A 19013-nucleotide genomic window follows, 5' to 3' on the forward strand; every position below is an offset into this window, starting at 1 on the left:
CATAAGCTAAAAAAAGTTATGAGAAAATTTTCTGAGTGAATAATGCTTGGAGTTCAGAAGGTTGGGCAAGTCTTTAAAGACTCTAAAGACTCAGACTGAGTCTTTAAATTTAATACGTAAAGTTGGCTTTATCTGCTGTTTAACTAGGGTAAGGTGCAGTCGTAACAACACTAAAAAAACTATACTGACAAAAATGAGATGACTAATAATTTTATTCATTTACAACAAACTAAGCTAATAACTTTTACACTAATTATGAAAGCCAGAAATGTTTCCAAAAACCATTTATACAAAATGTGTGTGTATCATCTGACCTCAGGATGACTACTTGCTGAACAAATTATGGCAGAAATATATTATTCTATTGCAAATACCTACTGGCCATAAAACAAAAGTCATCTGTCCTCTATTTGGAGTCAAAATGGTTAAATTAAGGCATAAGTATTAATAGTCAACACCAAAGTAACACAAATCTTGGTTCCCCACAAGTGTTTATTATTTACTCTAACACTTACTTAATAGTGGTGGTCATACTCTGTGCTTGCTGCTGAGTGCCATTATTGATTGTGTTGGTGTTTTTCAGCTGGTTCATCTGTTGCTGTGTCTGTGTGCCCCCTCCTCCAGGGCCACCAGTGGGTTTCACAGGGCCTCTCAGCTGACCATTTTGACTGGACAGACCCATTATAACAGGGTTCTCTGTTCTGGCCGTGCTCATGCTGTTTTAATTGCAAAGGTCTTTCAAACTTCAAAACTTTTGAAAGTCAGTAGAGAAACTGTAATAACAGTTTATTAGGCTCTCCAAAATGAAGAGATAAATATAAGTCTTGCTCAATAAATGAGTCCTTTATTGCAATGCAGGCAAGCACCTGTAAGTCTCTGAACGGTAAGCAGCAGTAACTTGCTCTCTTGCACGGAATCAACTTTTTATTTTTAAAAAGCCCTCTAACAAGCTTGAGTTATATCTGAATTCACTCACGTCAATCTGAAACAAACAAACAAAATTAAATTAGCAAACACAACAGAAAAACTTTGTTTCCTTTTTAAAAGAACCCCTTTAAAAGAACTCTCATCTTTTATATTAAAGAATTAATAATACAGCTACACTTAGACCAAATCACGAGCCAAGCTAGGATAGACACAACTTTGAACTATCTCAAAAACACAATGAGGCCAATATCAAACATTTAAAATTGTTAATTCAAAGCAATCCAGAGATTAAGTAGAAAGAGACTAGTAAATTAGCACTACTTGTTAATGATAATCTCTTCTCTTCAGTTTCCTCCCCATGAATTCTCTAAGTCTCTGACATCTCTAAAAGCCAGTGATTCATTATACTTAATTGCATTACAACTCACTGAAGTATCACACAATTTAAACAAGACAATTCATTAATTTTCTTCTACTTGTAACAGCAACCGAGAGTCCTTATAGATTTAAGTGAGCTTTTGACTTGAACTTCACACTTCCAGAAAAAAACACCTTTGTGCCCTTACGAATTTCAACTATTAAACTTTATGGGCTGGGTGCTGGTGGCTCAGGCCTGTAATCGCAGCACTTTGAGAGGCCAATGCGGGCTATCACTTGAGGTCAGGAGTTAGAGACCAGCCTGGACAACATAGTGAAACCCCATCTCTACTAAAAATACAAAATTTAGGCCGGGTGCGGTGGCTCATGCCTGTAATCCCAGCACTTTGGGAGGCCGAGGAAGGTGGATCATGAGGTCAGGAGTTCAGGATCAGCCTGGCCAAGATGGTGAAACCCTGTCTCTACTAAAAATACAAAAATTAGCCAAGCGTGGTGGCGAGCGCCTGTAATTCCAGCTACTTGGGAGGCTGAGGCAGAGAACTGCTTGAACCCAGGAGGCGGAGGTTGCAGTGAGCCAAGATTGTGCCACTGCACTCCAGCCTCAGCGACAGAGCCAGACTCCGTCTCAAAAACAAAAACAAACAAGAAAAAAACAAACGAAAAACAAAATTTAGCCGGGCATGGTGGTGCACACCTGTAATGGAGTCCCAGCTACTTGGGAGGCTGAAGCACGAGAATCGCTTGAACCTGGCAGACGGAGGCTGCAGTGAGCCAGGTGACAGAGACCTTGTCTCAAAAAGCAGCAACAAAAAACTTTAAGAAGAAAAATGTATTTTCTTTTTTCCTTTTTGTCCTTTAAAACAATAAATGAAGCAGTCAAGAGAATAGTGTATTTCTGCCATAATGTATCCAGCAAGTAATGATCCCAAGGACAGGTGATATACACAAATTTTGTATAAATGAATTTTTATTTTGAAATTGACAAAAACAAGATGACTCTAATAATTTTATTCATTTATAACAAACTTAGCTAATAACTATTCTAATTTTAAATTTAAAAAAACAGGAAAATTCCTGTTAAAAAATCTGCGGAAGACTAAACACACTAGTAATTTTAAGAAAACTTTCCAAGAAATCCAGAGTAGTAAAGCTAATTAATAGTTTAAAAAAAAAAAAAAAAGAACTGGTAGGAGGGGCACGGTAGCTCACGCCTGTAATCCCAACACTTTGGGAGGCCAAGACTGGTGGATCACCTGAGGTCAGGAGTTCAAGACCACCTGACCAACATGGTGAAACTCCGTTCCACTAAAATACAAAAATTAACTGGGCGTGGTGGCCCTGTAATCTCAGCTACTTAGGAGGCTGAGGCAGCAGAATCACTTGAACCCAGGAGGTGGAGGCTGCAGTGAGTCCAGATCACGCCACTGTACTCCAGCCTGGGCAACAAGAGCAAAACTCTGTTTAAAAAAAAAAAAAAAAAAAAAAACCACAAAACTAGTCAACCTCATTTTAAAATTATCCCGTAAATGGAAATCTTACTTTTATCTTTTATTGTATTTTTTGAGACAGAATCTTGCACTGTCACCCAGGCTGGAGTGCAATGGCGCGCTCTCAGCTCACTGCAAGCTCCGCCTCCTGGGTTCACGCCATTCTCCTGCCTCAGCCTCCTGAGTAGCTGGGATTACGGGCATGCGCCACCATGCCCAGCTAATTTTTGTATTTTTAGTAAAGACGGGGTTTCGACATGTTGGCCAGGCTGGTCTTGAACAACTGAGCTCAGGTGATCCGCCCGCCTCGGCCTCCCAAAGTGCTGGGATTACAGGCGTAAGCCACCACGCCCGGCCTATTATTTTTGAGACAGAGTCTCACTCTATTGCCCAGAGTGGAGTGCAGTAGCCCGATCTCAGCTCACTGCAACCTCCACCACGCAGGTTCAAGCGATCCTCATGCCTTAGCCTCCCAAGTAGCTTGGTGGGATTACAGGTCTGGCTAATTTCTGTATTTTTCAGTAGACACGGGGTGTTATCAAGTTGGCCAGGCTGGTCTTGGACTCCTAACCCTCAAATGATCTGCCCGCCTTAGCCTCCTAAAGTGCTAGGATTACAGGCGAGAGCCACCGTGCCCGGCTGAAATCTTACTTTTAATTGTAGTTAATAAAAACATACAAAGACACGAAAACAAAGCCCTACTCTGTTGGCTTTTGATTTAACCCCGTTACACTTTTTTTTTTTTTTTTGAGGCGGAGTCTCGCTCTGTCGCCCAGGTTGGAGTGCAGTGGCACAATCTTGGCTCACTGCAACCGCCGCCTCCTGGGTTCAAGCGATTCCCCTGTCTCAGCCTCCCGAGTAGCTGGGATTACAGGCGCCTGCCACCACGCGCAGCTAAATTTTTTCTATTTTTAGTAGAGACGGGGTTTTGCCATGTTGGCCAGGCTAGTATCGAACTCCTGACCTCAGCTGATCCGCCTGTCTTGGCCTCCCAAAGTGCTGGGATTACAGGTGTGAGCCACCGCTCCCAGCAACCCCGTTACATTTCTTACATAAAATACACTAGCTTACGAGTGCTGATTCTTTCTGCCATACACCAAGGCATGTGAAACTCAAAATTTTAAAGTCAACAGATCTCAACATTTATGAAGAAAATGCTCCTTGATTATGCCTTCCTTAAAAAAAAATGAACAAGTTGCTCACAAGCAAATCCTGATTATCACATACACAAAGTTGTTTACTTCAGACTCTAACTGACCTCTTAAGCAGATATGGTTAACAGCTACTTTCTTGTACTGACGGTTTTATATTATGATCAGCGATATCACGCAGTTCACACAGAGACTTAGCTGTTTGCAGAGCACTAAGAGGATGAAAAGGGCAACCTCTAAAGACCGAACGATATCATCATTACTGTCCATCATGCACAGTAAGACCTCCTATATCCTTAAATCCAAAATGAGACTATGTGATAACTGCTCCCTTCTTAAACTGAAACCTGCACTGCAGCTTTTTCTCAGAGAAGGAAATATTCCTCTTACCCCTTCCCAATTTAGATTTGCAAGTTATCTTTCTACATTTTCAAAAAAAACAAAAAACAAAAAACAAACAACAAGAAACGTAGACTAGTTGGGAGGAGCCCCTAGCGGAGTTAATTACAGCACTTCACAGATCGTAGTTAGCAATTGACAGTTTCACACCCAAAACAGTATCGTCATCGCCAACAAGAGCTTTTGTTTGCAAATGCAGCGCAGTTTTTCTAGCTTTGCCTGCAAGTTGGAGTGACTGGGTTTTATTCTGAAGGGAAATGGGGGCTGAGGAAGAGAAAGGAGAGAGATACAGGAAAGAGTCATTGACTAATGACTGGAACCCCGTAACTGAAGGGAAATTTCTTGCCCCCCCCGCACCCCGCCCCAAACACACACACTTCTGACCATAAACACAAAAGGTTGGGGCTCTGCAATCCTATCTGCGCAATATGAGCCAGCAACCAGCTCCACCAGTAGCAAACAATAGGGACTCCCCCAAGGAGGCCCCAAATGGACCCCCTAAACCAGAAATCCCCCTCCTTTCCTCCAAGAGTCGGGGGCTCCATAAACACCCTCTTGTTATTGACCCGCAAGGCCTACTGCAATCAAGCAGCGGCCGGTTTGCTTCTAAACCGAGCCCTCCAATACAGCATGTCCCTGCCGCCCCCTATAGGGCCGCCTCGTACCCTATAACCTCCACCATCATCCCCCTAAGTCCTTGCCGCCCCCTTCCGCCTCATATTCCCTCATCTTCGATAAAGCTACTCCGAGTACTTAGCCTGTTCCTCCTGCCGACCCTGCTGCGCACCACATTCCTATATTCGCCTCCTCTCAGGCGCTCCCACCCCACACAGCTGCCGACCGCCTTCCTCCCCAGGCCCGGCCAGGCGTTAGGCCTCCGCCCGAGAGTCCCCCAGAGCCGGCCCGGGGGGCTCCCTACAGCCCCCAAAGCACCGCTGACCTCGACCCCACCACCTCACCCCAAGCCTCGCGACTCGGGCCCGTGTCCTACCAACGAGGCCACTCCCGCTCGGCACCCTCGGTCCTTTATTGTTGACTCGAAGCTCCCAAAATGGCGGACGCTCCTTCCTCCTCGGAAACCTCCGCCCGCCCCCACCCAGCCCTCTCGCTACGGCCTCCTCTCGCCCCCGCCCCCGCCCCGCTCCGAGGGGCGCGCAGGCCAGCCGCTCGAGCCGCCGGCTCCCCCGGCTGTCCAGCCCTACCTCCTCCGCTGCCCGCTCTCGTGGCGCCGCCGAAGTCGCCGCCTGGCTGAGCTAACTCGGCTCCTCTGCCCCCTCCCTCGCTCGCCCGTTCGCCCGCCCGCCGCCTCCTCCTCCCTCTTTCCCTGCCTCTCCGCATGGCGGCGACCGCGGCTCCTCCTCCACTCAAGATGGCGAAACCTCGGCCGCCGCGGCTATATTCGCCGCGGCGTCACTGCCTTCCTGGCCTGGTGGTGAGAGGAAGCCGGGCCGCGAAAGCTTCCTGAGGAGAAAATGGAGGGCCCTTCTCTCACACCGACGAGAAAAGTTCGAGGGGGAAATACGAGTTCCTTTTTGAAGGGACAGGACGGCTGCTTTTCCACAGCCGCGACGTGATTGAGAAATGGTGGCTGGCAAGGGTAGCCCTGCCTTCGCCCGTCCAAAGTAAAAATCGGGAGTTGAGACCAGAGGAACATCTCTTTATTACCTGACTAAGGATATGTTTTGAAAACTGGCCCCCGGGCAGCTGCTCGGGGACAGGAAGCTGACCTGACTCCTCCTGCTGGCCGGGGAGGCTGATGCCGGGCCTAAGGGGCCGCGTCCGAGCCTCTCGGGGCGCGCCTCCATGCAGGAAGGCGCGGAACTAGCGGCCCGGAGACGCCGGGCGCGCGTCTGAGTGTGGGGGCCGGAAGGGGGGCCGACCGGGCCCGGAGGCCGCACCAGGCAGGAGGGAGGACTCCAGAGAGCGCGCGGGGGGCGCTGCGCGGTGGGACGGGGCGGGCCTGTAGGGCGCGCCTGGCGGGGGGTAGGCTCCGGGCTTGAGGGTGCGCCTGGCGGGGCTGGTTGTGGGGGAAGGCACCGGGCTTGAGGGTGCACCTGGGCGGGGGAAGTCTCCGGGCATGAGGGCGCGCCTGCGGGTGGTATGGGGGGGTACACCGAGCTTGAGGGTGCGCCCGGGGGGCTCTCATGTGAAGGGTACCAGGCTTGAGGGCGCCCCTGCGGGGGGGCAGAGGCACCGAGCTTGAGGGTGCGCATCGGGGGTCTGCGGGGGGAAGGCACCGGACTTGAGCTGCGCCGGGAGAGGACAGCGGGGGACCGGACTGTGAGGGCGTATCTTGGGGGACCTGTCGGGGAGGAACCGGGAGGTGAAGGCACAACTGGGGGTGAGGCGGGGGCAGGGGCCGGGCTGTGAGAGTGCGACTGAGGGGGATTACTCCGGAGAGCAGGGAGCTGGGGGCGTTGCGCAGGTGGAGTGGGGAGGCCTGGTAGAGAGGGTAGCAAACCGAGAGAGCGCACCGGGGTGGTGGGGGGAGAAGCTGGACTGTAAGGTGAAGAGTTAGTAGGGCGCAACCGTCTTCTCCTGCCCTCGAAGGGCAAGACTGAAGAAAGTAGGGGCGGAGGAGGCCGGGCCCTCCACTAAAGGGAGGGAAGCTAGTGAAGCGTCAGTTATAATAGAAATAGGAATTCAGTAAGGAAATGGAGAAGCTTAAGGCAGAGGGTGACTCTCCTGCCTGACCCTCACTATGAAGATCTTTATGTATGTTCCCATAATTACTTTTCAGATCCCAATGTCTGTGTTTATCCTTGACAGAAATAATAGAACTGCTGTCTTCTTCCAAGTTAAACAAAACTTTGGAGCTAAAAGCTAGCTAGGTCAAGAGAAACAAAATCTAAGTCTCACCCAATTGAGAGACTGAATATACAAAGAATGGCCAAACCTACCCATGACCTCCTACCCAGAAGGGTCAGGACTTGATCTTTAACCGGCAGCTTCCCTATTTCTTGCCCCTGCTTCCAGCTCTGGGCCAATCAGAGAAAGCCAAATGTGCTCCTCACACCAATCGCGTAAGAAGCCCTGCTTCTAGTTAGCCCTCCTCCAACTTCCCGATGCCAACATCCTCCAATCAGAGCCAACCTGAAGTTTCTCCCTTTTTTCAGTATATGTAAAGCTTTTCCACTCCCCTGCTTGCCTATGAGTCTATTAAATCAAGTGATGGGTCGCGGCTGACTCTTGCCAGCTCTGAGTAAATAGCCTATTCTCATTTGGTGGTCGTTATTTCTACACAGCCGGTGGGAAGGTGGTGGAGAATAGTGAAGACTATTCTTAAGGTTAAAAAGAAGGTTCGCCTTACTTTTTTTTTTTTATTTTAAATTTACAGCATGGCGTCTCCAGCCCAGGTTTTAAAATACCTACTAATGTAAGGAAATAGCCCTGCACCTTGTGCCCATCCTAGAGAGAAAATGGTTTCTTAATAAAAAATGTATGAGGCCTTTTTTGCCCCAATATCTTCCCAAGCAGAGGAATGTGAAGGGGGGTTGGGCCAAGAAGTGAGTGGTAGGAAGAGAGGCCTACGGATTTAAAACAGGCCACTGCTTGGAGGGGTCTCTTTCCTAAACCACTGAAGAAATTGAACCAGGCAAAGGAAGGGGGTTCACACCCACAAATAAACTATAACCTACAAAAGGAGCCCGGGTTCACATCCACAAATAAATTGTAACCTACACAAGGAGTCTGGTTGAGGTCACAAAACAAAAGCAAGGAGGCAACCAAAAGTAGAATATGAAATAGGTGCCCCCTTCTCACCTAGGAATCCTTCCAGGGCTAAAACCTTCAAATATTCTGCTTTTAAGGTAGTCAGATACCCTCACAACTCATTTACATCAGCCCTTCTCTGTTTTCAAGTGAGAAGCATAGATGGTTTAGAATTAAGCTATGAACTATTGGATCTTTTCTTCCAAGTTTAGTGTTAGTGGTAGATAGGTCTAGTCCAACTATCTCAATACATTGTTTTCTCCCTAGTTAAAACAGATTTGCAAGAATCATTTGTATGACACTAGGAATACAGATAAATTGTTTGCTAGTGCAAATAATATCCTTATATTTATAAAATATATGTGTACTTTTAAAAAAGTTATATGAATCCAATCCTCTGGCCTTTTAGTATTGAGTGTGATAGTTGTGGGAGATCTGTAGTAAATACGGTTTCTGAAGGGTGTGCTATCATCCCTAATGAACTCACCTATTAATTGTGGTAAAGAGTTTTTCACTTGGGCTGGGCACGGTGGCTCACGCCTGTAATCCCAGCACTTTGGGAGGCCGAGGCAGGTGGGTCGACTGAGGTCAGGAGTTCGAGACCAGCCTAGCCAACATGGTGAAACCCCGTCTCTACTAAAAAAAAAAAAAAAGAAAGAAAAAAAAAATAGCTGGGTGTGGTGGCAGGTGCCTGTAATCCCAGCTACTTGGGAGGCTGAGGCAGGAGAATCCCTTGAACCTGGGGAGGCGGAGGTTGCAGTGAGCCAAGATCGTGCCATTGCACTCCAGCCTGGGCAACAAGAGCAAAACTCCGTCTCAAAAAAAAAAAAGAAAAGAAAAAGAATTGAAAAAAAAAGTTTCCCAACATGTATTAGCCGTTTTCATGTTGTCTGTATTCACCTTTGCGTCATCACCCCTCTTCAATTTCCTCCTGGAATTCAATCACAGTAATGGGTTATCTCAGCAAATATTATTCGCCAGTCTCACATCCTGACCTCATTTATTTACCTAAAAATAACCAGAACGAAAAAAAAATCAGATTAATTTACACTTGATTTCACTTTAACTTCAATTTAAAATACTTAGAATCCAGAATTCCTAGTAAGTTGAACCTGGAATACGCAGACCTGTGATAATATCTTAAACACTCAAATGTTTTCAACTTGCTGAAATGGAGTTCACACTTTTAACATTCTGGGCTTTTTTTTTTTAAAGGGACTATAATACTTTAACTCAAATTACAATCAAATGTGTTCATTACCTAGAAGAAAAAAATTTTACCTATCTCATATCTTCAGTGAAATGATTATATCACAACTGGCTAAGCTTTACCGTTTGGTATTTGCCCTCTTTCAAGTGATTTGCAGTATAATACTTTGATTTTCCAAAATTTCAACATACAAAGTTATTTTCCAAATATGCTCAAGCAACATCTGATCATCACTAACAAGACTAAAGGCTAATATGCCCAAGGAGCCAAGTCCCGTTTTCTTGGGACTTCATAGCAGGTAAAAATTGCCTTTTCAATTTATACACCTGAAGAAAGTGAAGCAGCATCAGTCACTGAGGGCTTAGTAGAGATGTCCTCAGAGAGGTGCACATACTGCGCTGAAGTTGATGCATACTAAGCAGGCGTGCTTAATCACTGAGAGGTTACATCAGGCACATTTTGTTGGAATAAATGTTCCAACCCCTGAGTAAACTCAAATTGAAAAGTAGGAAAGTTGGCCAGCGCGGTGGCTCACACCTGTAATCCCAGCACTTTGGGAGGCCAAGGTGGGCGGATCACATGAGGTCAGGAGTTCGAGACCAGCCTGGCCAACATGGTAAAACCCCATCTCTACTAAAAATACAAAAATTAGCCGGGTGTGGCAGCATGCACCTGTAATCCCAGCTACTTGGGAGGCTGTGGCGGAGAATTGCTTGAACCCAGGAGGCAGAGGTTGCAGTGAGCTGAGATTGCACCACTGCACTCCAACCTGGGTGACAGAGTAAGACTCTGTCTCAAAAAAAAAAAAAAAAAAAGTGTAGGAAAGCAATAGTACAAATGAGGAGGGAAGTGGGTGAGTTAAACACATTTTCCCCAAACTGCCAGGTTTACTTTGCAGAATTTGTATTCTCTTTCACAGATAACATAACCCTCATTCCCAGCACACCACAACCAAGCTAGCTAGCTGGCTCAGCTCACGGTGTCCTTCGGCCACATCGGGACTCAGCATGGTATATGTTCTGGTCATCACCCAGAGAATTCTAGCTATTCATTTTGACTCTTCAGTTTCGCTAAGATGACTGCATGCCAGCAATTTTAACTTATTTATTAATTTGAAAATAATGTGTGGCTGGGCCGGGCACAGTGGCTCACGCCTGTAATCCCAGCACTTTGGGAGGCCGAGGCAGGCGGATCACGAGGTCAGGAGATCAAGACCAGCCTGACTAACATGGTGAAACCCTGTCCCTACTAAAAATACAAAAAATTAGCTGGGCGTGGTGGCATGCACCTGTAGTCCCAGCTACTAGGGAGGCTTAGGCAGGAGAATTGCTTGAACCCGGGAGGCGGAGGTCGCAGTGAGCCAAGATCACGCCACTGCACTTCAGCCTGGGCAACAGAACGAGACTCCGTCTCAAAAAGAAAAAAAGAAAAGAAAAGAGAAAAAGAAAATATGTGTGGCTGGAAGACACTGAAATCTGGAAAACAGCTATTTAGGTATAAATTTACTTTGACTTACTGAGATCAAGAAAGAACTGACATCGTCCTCATCTAAGATACCTTGTTCTCCTTGGGTATTTTCCAAGTTAGTTCAGGGGCAGTTGCCGAGGAATAACACTGATGGGGGTTCACACTATGGCGATCTTGTTGAACTGCCTGATGTTGGTTTGTGTAATCTGCCCCCTTTGTGCCCAAGAACCTGTGACAAGATTCTGCTTCTGACAACCTTCTGTGCAGGGGTAGCGACAGGAGTCTGAACAATCATTAAGTGTCCAGCCCTGGTTTCCTGCCACTAGTCAATCTGCAGAGACTTTTACTGATTCTTGAAAATACAACTGTGATTGTAGGTTTGGGCCCTGGGAATGTAATTTATAGCTAAAGAATGGGCAATGTCTTCTGTCCTGAGTGCCATGGTTGGATTGTGTAACATCTGTGGCTACCAGGACAAGGAAGGAACAAAGGAAGACAAAAGTATTTCAGTGCAGAGATCTTCTCAGTGACCCCCCTTGCTTTTCATCTGCCTGATGAATTTTAAAGACTACTTTTTATCATATCTCCACACCGTAAACTACCCCCTCAGTGGCTCCCAGTTTCCTTTTACTACATCTAGTCTACACTCCATAGACTGACTGAGACTGCCAATATGCCTACCCAGTCGGATTTCCTACTCTTCCTTCCCCCATACATTTGCTGCTCTGGTCTCCTGAGAGGTTACATTCCCTCACCTCTGATTGTTTCCCTTAGAAACCCTCTCATCTCCTTTCCTCTGGGTCTATCTAAATCTCACTCAGAATCCTAGATATATTACCACAAGCCCCTATCCTCTTCCCATTCCTTTGCTACTGTGCAACCAGGGCTCAGGCTCTGGAGTCAGACACATTTAGGTTCATAATCCCAGTTCTGCCACTTATTAGCTATTACTCCATAAATGTGGAAACATTTCTCAACTCTTTTTTTTTTTTTTTTTTTTTTTTTGAGACAGAGTCTCGCTGTGTTGCCCGGGCTGGAGTGCGGTGGTGTGATCTTGGCTCACTGCAACTTCTGCCTCCCAGGTTCTAGTGATTCTCCTGCCTCAGCCTCCCAAGTAGCTGGGACTACAGGTGTGTGCCACCACACCCGGCTAATTTTTGTGTTTTTAGTAGAGATGGTGTTTCACCATTTTGACCAAGCTGGTCTCAAACTCCTGACCTCAAATGATCCACCCTCCTTGGCTTCCCAAAGTGCTAGGATTACAGGCGTGAGCCGCCGCACCTGGCCATTTCTTAACTTCTGAACCTCAATTTTCCCATTTATAAAATGGGTAAAAAGTGGCCAGCACGTGGGTCAGGCCTGTAATCTCAGCACTTCAGAGGCCCAGGCAGAAGAATCACTTGAGGCCAGGAGTTCAAGGTCAGCCGGGGCAACATATTGACATCCCGCCTCTACAAAAAATAAGCTGGGCAGGGTGGCGTGCACCTATTGTCCTAGCTATTCAGGAGGCTGAAGTAGGAGAATTCCTTGAGCCCAGGAGTTCAAGGCTGCAGTGAGTTATGATTGTGCTACTGCACTCCAGCCTGGGCGACAGACAGAAATTCTGTCTGTACGAAAAATGAAACAATAAAGTGGATAAGATGGGGATAATAGGACCTAGAGTGTCATGAGGGTAAGTGAATGAAATAAATCACTTATTTTAGTAGTTGGCAAATGGCCAACTACTCAAAAAAATTAGTTGGTGTTGCTATTGTTATTTTGTTGACTTTTGTCTGAACCTCTTCTTATTCTATCGGATTACAGCCTGAGGTTGGCCAATTCAATTCTATTTCCCTAGCCTCTATTGTCTCTCAGCTCTTCAGCTTTGTGCCCTACCAACCTTAATAAACAAGTGCCACACTCTAATTTCACAGCCTCTGCTCCAGGAATGTTGATGCTGGAGGGAGCCCTGTAACCAGGCTGATTGGTTCAACAATAAATTCTTGCTTCTGAACCTCAGCTGAGCCCTTTCTGCTGCTCCACAAACCCTTTACTGCTGGTTCTCAATTGTGGATGCTCATTAGAGTCAACAGAGGCGCTTATGAAACCACTAGTGCCTGGGCCCCATCCCAGGAGAATTAAATCAGAATCCTTGGGGCTGGGGTCCAGCGTCATTTTTTTTGTGTGTTAAGGCTCCCTGGATGATCCTAATGTCCAGCCAGGAATGAGAACCACTTAATTGTTCTTCAAGGACAATTATTTCCTACTACAGCATTCCACATCTTTTCTTCTATCCATAAGCTTACCTTCAAATCAAATAGAAGCTTCATAAACTTTCCACCTTCATAAATCCACAGAAGCTTCATAAACTTTCCACCTCCCTCCCTGACAAACTTCATTTTGTTCCTTTCTTGGAAGATAGAGCATCACACCTCCTATGTAAGGCTAATCTATCCTTTTTTAAAGTAAAATATTCCATTGATTACCTCCTTTCCTTTGTATTTTTAATATTATTAAATGTTTCTCTCTCTGTTGCTTCTTCCTCTCAACCTGGATTTGTTCCCAAGTTTTTCTCCATTCTAAACAACAAACAAAAACAATCTTCCCTCACTCTGGTTCCAGGTTGAATGAGAGAAGAGGGAAGAACAAGTATTCACTGAAGGGCTCCCAGGGACAGGCGCTATGTTAGGTGACATCCGTTGCAAAATCTTGGCCATTCTTGCTCTGGGATATCACTTCCATCTCTGCTTCTCCTTGACTACTGCCACTGTCTCAACCCAGGGTTTTTTTCTTTTGCTTAGACTATTTACTGGACTTCCTGCTTCAACCTCTTTTCCTCTCTAACCCATCCTGTACAGTAATGCCAGAGTAGTGTTCCCAGTCAGATCACTATTCTGTTGAAGAGTCTTTCATAATTCTCCATTAACTACTGGATAACATTTCGATCCCTCATCTCTCTTCAGAATAAGTAGGAGGCCCTTGGGACCTCCTTGCCCCAAACCCCATGAGTGATCTGACCTTCTGATCATTGCTGGGATAAGACAGATCTTGTGATATTTTTATCTTTGAATTTCTTGGTTCTTCTCATAATTTGTTTCAGCTTAAATGTTACCTCCTCCTAGTTGCCTTCCCTGATGATATTAAAGTAGTGCCCCTCTCCCTCACTCTGTACCCCATTAAATGATCTGAAATTATTTTGTTTACATGTTGATTGCTTATGCCCTCCCCAACAGCAAGCCCAACTCAAATCCACTTCTACCATTGAGCTTTGCTGATTCATCCCAGTGCTCCTTGTGCTCCCATCACTTTGAGCTTGCTCATTGCTAAGGTGATAAAATCAGATTTCTTCAGAACACACTGGGATTTTCTAGGGTAATTATTATTAGTGCTCCTGTTTATCCTCAGAACTATCCCAATTGGGACAATAAATTATATAATCACTGGATTTATAGTCTTGTATCATACCCATTTGTAAAGATGTGTTATTTCTAAGCTCACTGAGGACAGGAACAAAGTCATGTTCATCTTTCTTTCTTTCTTTCTTTTTTTTTTTTTTTGAGACAAGGTCTTGCTCTGTTGCCCAGGCTGGAATGCAGTGGCACAATCACGGCTCACTGCAGCCTCAATCTCTGGGACTGAAGCTATCCTCTCACCCCAACTTGCCAAGTAGCTGGAACCACAGGCAGGCACCACCATGCCTGGCTAATTTTTAAATTTTATTTTATTTTAATTAATTAATTATTATTATTTTTTGAGACAGAGTCTCGCTCTGTCGCCCAGGCTGGAGTGCAGTGGCATGATCTTGGCTCACTGCAACCTCTGCCTCCTGAGTTCAAGCGATTCTTCTGCCTTACCCTCCCGAGTAGCTAGGACTACAGGCGCGTGCCACCATGCCCAGCTAATTTTTGTATTTTTTGTTTTAAATTTATTTATTTTTTGAGACGGAGTCTCGCTCTGTCGCCCAGGCTGGAGTGCAATGGCACGATCTTGGCTCACTGCAACCTCCGCCTCCTGGGTTCAAGCAATTCTCCTGCCTCAGCCTCCCCAGTAGCTGGGATTACAGGTATGTGCCACCATGCCCGGCTAATTTTTGTCGGTATTTTTAGTAGAGACAGGGTTTCACTTTGTTGGCCAGGCTGGTCTGGAACTCCTGACCTCAAGTGATCCACCCGCCTCGGGCTCGGCCTCCCAAAGTGCTGGGATTATAGGCGTGAGCCACCACGCCAGGCTATTTTATTTTTTTGAGATGGAGTTTCACTCTTGTTGCCCAGGCTGGAATGCAATGGCTCGATCTCAGCTCACTGCAACCTCCACCTCCCGGTTTCAAGTGATTCTCCTGCCTTAGCCTCCCAAGTAGCTGGGATTACAGGTGTTTACCACCACACCTGGCAAATTTTTGTATTTTTAGTAGAGATGGGGTTTCACCATGTTGACCAGGCTGGTCTTAAACTTCTGACCTCAAGTAATTCGCTCGCCTCAGCCTCCCAAAGTGCTGGGATTACAGGTATGAGCCACTGTGCCGGCCTTATTTTAAAGAGACAGGGGCTCCCTAGGTTGCTCAGGCTGGTCTCAAACTCCTGGACTGAAACAATCCTCCCCCCTGAAGTGCTGGGATTATAGGCCCGAGCTACCCTGCCCAGCCTGTGTTCATCTTTCTTTCACCAATAACATCTAGTAAGGTATTTTGTATACATATATTAGAAGCTCAGGAATCTATTGAATGGGATTGGATAATTGATTAAAATAAGACAATGTATGTGGAGAGACTAGCACGATATCTAATACATGGTAAATGTGTTAAATTCTTTTTTCCCAAACGTGGTATGTGCTAAAAATTAAAATAAATAAATAGATAATGTTAAGTTGTTTTTTTTTTTTGAGACAGAGTCTTGCTCTTTCACCCAGGCTGGAGTGCAGTGGCGCTATCTTGGCTCACTGCAAGCTTGGCCTCCCAGGTTCATGCTATTCTCCTGCCTCAGCCTCCCGAGTAGCTGGGACTACAGGCGCCCGCCACCGCGCCTGGCTAATTTTTTTTTTATATTTTTGATAGAGACAGGGTTTCACCGTGTTAGACAGGATGGTCTCGATCTCCTGACCTCGTGATCCACCCGCCTCGGCCTCCCAAAGTGCCGGGATTACAGGCGTGAGCCACCGCGCCCCGCCTTTTTTTTTAAGACAAAGTATCACTCTGCCATCCAGGCTGGAGTGCACTGGCATGATCATGGCTCACTCCAGCCTCAATCTCCTGGGCTCAAGCAATTCCTCTTGCCTTAGTCTCCTGAGTAGCTGGGACTACAGGTGCATGTCACCACATGCAGCTAATTTCTTTATTTTTTTGTACAGACAATGGTCTTGCTATGTAGCCCAGGCTGATCTCAAACTCCTGGGCTCAAGCAATCCTCCCACCTTGGCCTCCCAAAATGCTGGGATTACAGGTGCAAGCCACCATGCCCAGCCTTGAAGTTTAATAAATCTTACTTTCCCTTCCCTCAGATGGGTCCAGGTGTCATATCTCTCAAGACCTTTGTTTACAAACTACTCTACACAGTTTAGTACCCAAGTATGTACCGGCTTGTTTGCCTTTATTGAGCTTTTTGTGGTGTTGTTTCTTTTACCACATCAGAAGCTTTCATGTATCATATCTTATAATTATCAATTCCAGATAGCAGAACTAGTTCTTTCTTGTAAATTGGTTGATATTGAGATGTTCAATATCTATTGGCTGGTTAATTTGCAGGAAGGAGAGAAATGATGACAAAGATACCAGGTTAGGTGCCCACAGTCAGTGGCACAAGCGTAAAGGATCACGTTCCCTGTTTGAAGATGCATGTATATGCGTTCTAGCAAGCAAAAGTTGGAGCTTCGAATATATCCTCTCAACGTTTTCAGTAACTAAAAAGATACAGATTCAAGTGATCAAGTAATCTTTACACAAGAGTATAATGCCGCTTGGAAGTAAGGGAAGAATGAAAAATATGCTTAGTGTAGAGATCTGACTATGGAATAGTAAGACTGGGGTTTGAATTCCTAAATTATTTACAAATAACTTCCCTATGCCTGTTCTCTCATCTGTTTAATGGGGATGGTACATCTGCCTCTGGGGAGTTTGTAAGAAGAGTAAATATGAAATATATATATATATATATTTTTTTATTTTATTTTATTTATTTTTTTGAGACAGAGTCTCACTCTGTCGCCCAGGCTGGAGTGCAGTGGTGCAATCTCAGCTCACTGCAACCTCCATCACACAGGTTCAAGTGATTCTCCTGCCTTAGCCTCCAGAGTAGCTGGGATTACAAGTGTGCACCACCACACCTGGCTAATTTTTGTATTTTTTAGTAGAGACAGGGTTTCACCATGTTGGCCAGGCTGGTCTTGAACTCCCGACCTCAAGTGATCCGCCTGCCTCGGCCTCCCAAAATGCTGGGATTATGGGCGTGAGCCACCACTCCTGGCCTTAAATGATAAATATTAATAGTTTACATAAAATGCTCAGCATAGGGACTGGCTCATTACAAGCCCCAATCAGCAATAGCTGTTTTTATAATAGGCAGTCTGAGCCACTACAAAACCTGGATGTGAAAGGTGAAGCTAGCTAAGATCATTAAGTTCTCAAATTTTAAGTTAAATCTTGTGTCTAATGCCAAGACAAACTATAATTCTTTACTTGTTCGATTGATTCTTTTGTTCATTCACTTATTATTCATTCATTTATTCCATACCAGGTACACAATAAATGCTTATTAAATGCTATTGAGTGAATAATAGTAAGTAACTTGGGGGAAAATAGAGCTTTTTTTTTTTTTTTTTTTTAAGGCAGTCTCCCTCTGTTGCCCAGGCTGGAGTGAAGTGGTGAGATCTTGGCTCACTGCAACCTCCACCTCCTGAGTTCAAGTGATTCCCCTGCCTCTGCCTCCTGAGTAGCTGGGATTATAGGCTTGTACCACCACGCCCGGCTAATTTTTGTATTTTTAGTATAGATGGGGTTTCACCATGTTGGTCAGGCTGGTCTCCAACTCCTGACCTCGTGATCTGCCCGCCTCGGCCTCCCAAAGGGCTGGGATTACAGGCATGAGCCACCGCTCCTGTCCAAGAGCTTTTTAAGGATATGCCCTCAGTGATATCTGTCAATGAGTGTAAAATACCCTGTGACCAGGACCGGGACACCATGCTGGATGCTGAAGGTTCAAATCCAGCTGTGTCACCCATTGGGAACCCAGCCAGGGATGTGCAGCATTCATTCCTTCAAGCTATCTAACCTATTACCTACTCAAGGCAGATGACTGCCTCATATTTAATGGAAAAATCAAGGTCATAGTGCTGAATGTTCCTCAATTTCCCTTCTCCTCTAGACCCGTCTTCCACTGAATCTGGTCTTAACCTCATTCCCTGATATCTCTTCCCTCCAGTACCCAAGAGCAGAGTTAATCACTTCCCAGTCATCTGTGCCACCATCGTGCAAATTTCTATTACTGCAAAGCAGCAGAGTTGATTTGGTTGTAGGTTTGCCTTCCACAAGAACTGAGTCTGTCTATGTCTTATTCTTCTTTGTGTGTCCAGCACCTCACATATGGCCTGGCATTTAGTTGGTGCTCAGTAAATGCTTACTGAAGGGGCTTTTGAGTTTTTGTGTTGTTACAATTTTGAGACAGGGCCTCACTCTGTGGCTCAAGCTGGAGTGTAGTGGTGCGATCTTGGCTCGCTGCAGCTTCTGCCTACCAGGTTGAAGTGATTCTTGTGCCTCAGCCTCCTGAGTAACTGGGACTACAGGCCCTCACCAACAGGCCCAGCTAATTTTTGTATTTTTTGGTAGAGGCGGGGTTTCACCATATTGGCCAGGTTGATCTCCAACTCCTGACCTCAAATGATCCACCCTCCTCAGCCTCCCAAAGTGCTGGGATTACAGGCATGAGTCGCCGCGCCTGGCTAGAAAGAGCTTTTGAATCAACTACTTCCCTTTAGTCTCCTCTTCAAAAATAAACTTTCCAAAAGACCTACACATTACCTCAATTTCCACTTCCTTATCCTAGATCTCTGTACATCTAATCTATCACCAAGCCCTATGAATTCAACCTCTAAAATATTTTCTGAATATGTCCACTCCTTGTTGCCCCATTGCCTCCACCTTCATCCAGACAGATATCTTTCATTGGCCTGTTTACTGCTGTGGTCTCCTAACTAGGGCTCCCTATTTATTCTCGTGTTAGCCCCCATCTATTCTGTGCACAGCCTTAGTGATTATTTTAATGTAAATGAAAGTATCATTACTCTGCATTTTCAGTTGCTTCCCAACGAGCTGAGGAT

General features: G+C 45.7%; 1 protein-coding gene across 6 annotated transcripts in view; it reads right to left on the minus strand.

Annotated features, from left to right (window-relative positions):
• DDX6 (DEAD-box helicase 6) overlaps positions 1-6370 on the minus strand; it is a 44254-nt gene extending 37884 nt beyond the window's left edge. Inside the window, exons 1-2 of one of the 6 annotated variants that reach the window (XM_054662764.2) lie at positions 6008-6370; positions 516-982 (exon numbers count right to left, since the gene is read on the minus strand). In XM_054662764.2, the coding sequence (XP_054518739.1) occupies positions 516-715 (200 nt within the window). In that variant the 5' untranslated portion in view covers positions 716-982; positions 6008-6370. Of the gene's footprint in view, positions 1-515; positions 983-4050; positions 4602-5301; positions 5471-5544; positions 5806-6007 lie in introns of those variants that run through there. The other 5 variants (XM_054662765.2, XM_016922100.4, XM_016922101.4 and 2 more) reach the window with 5 other exon arrangements.
• Between the last annotated feature and the right edge of the window lie 12643 nt (positions 6371-19013).

This window comes from Pan troglodytes, chromosome 9, assembly GCF_028858775.2.
Source record: "Pan troglodytes isolate AG18354 chromosome 9, NHGRI_mPanTro3-v2.0_pri, whole genome shotgun sequence".
Lineage (NCBI taxonomy): Eukaryota > Metazoa > Chordata > Mammalia > Primates > Hominidae > Pan > Pan troglodytes.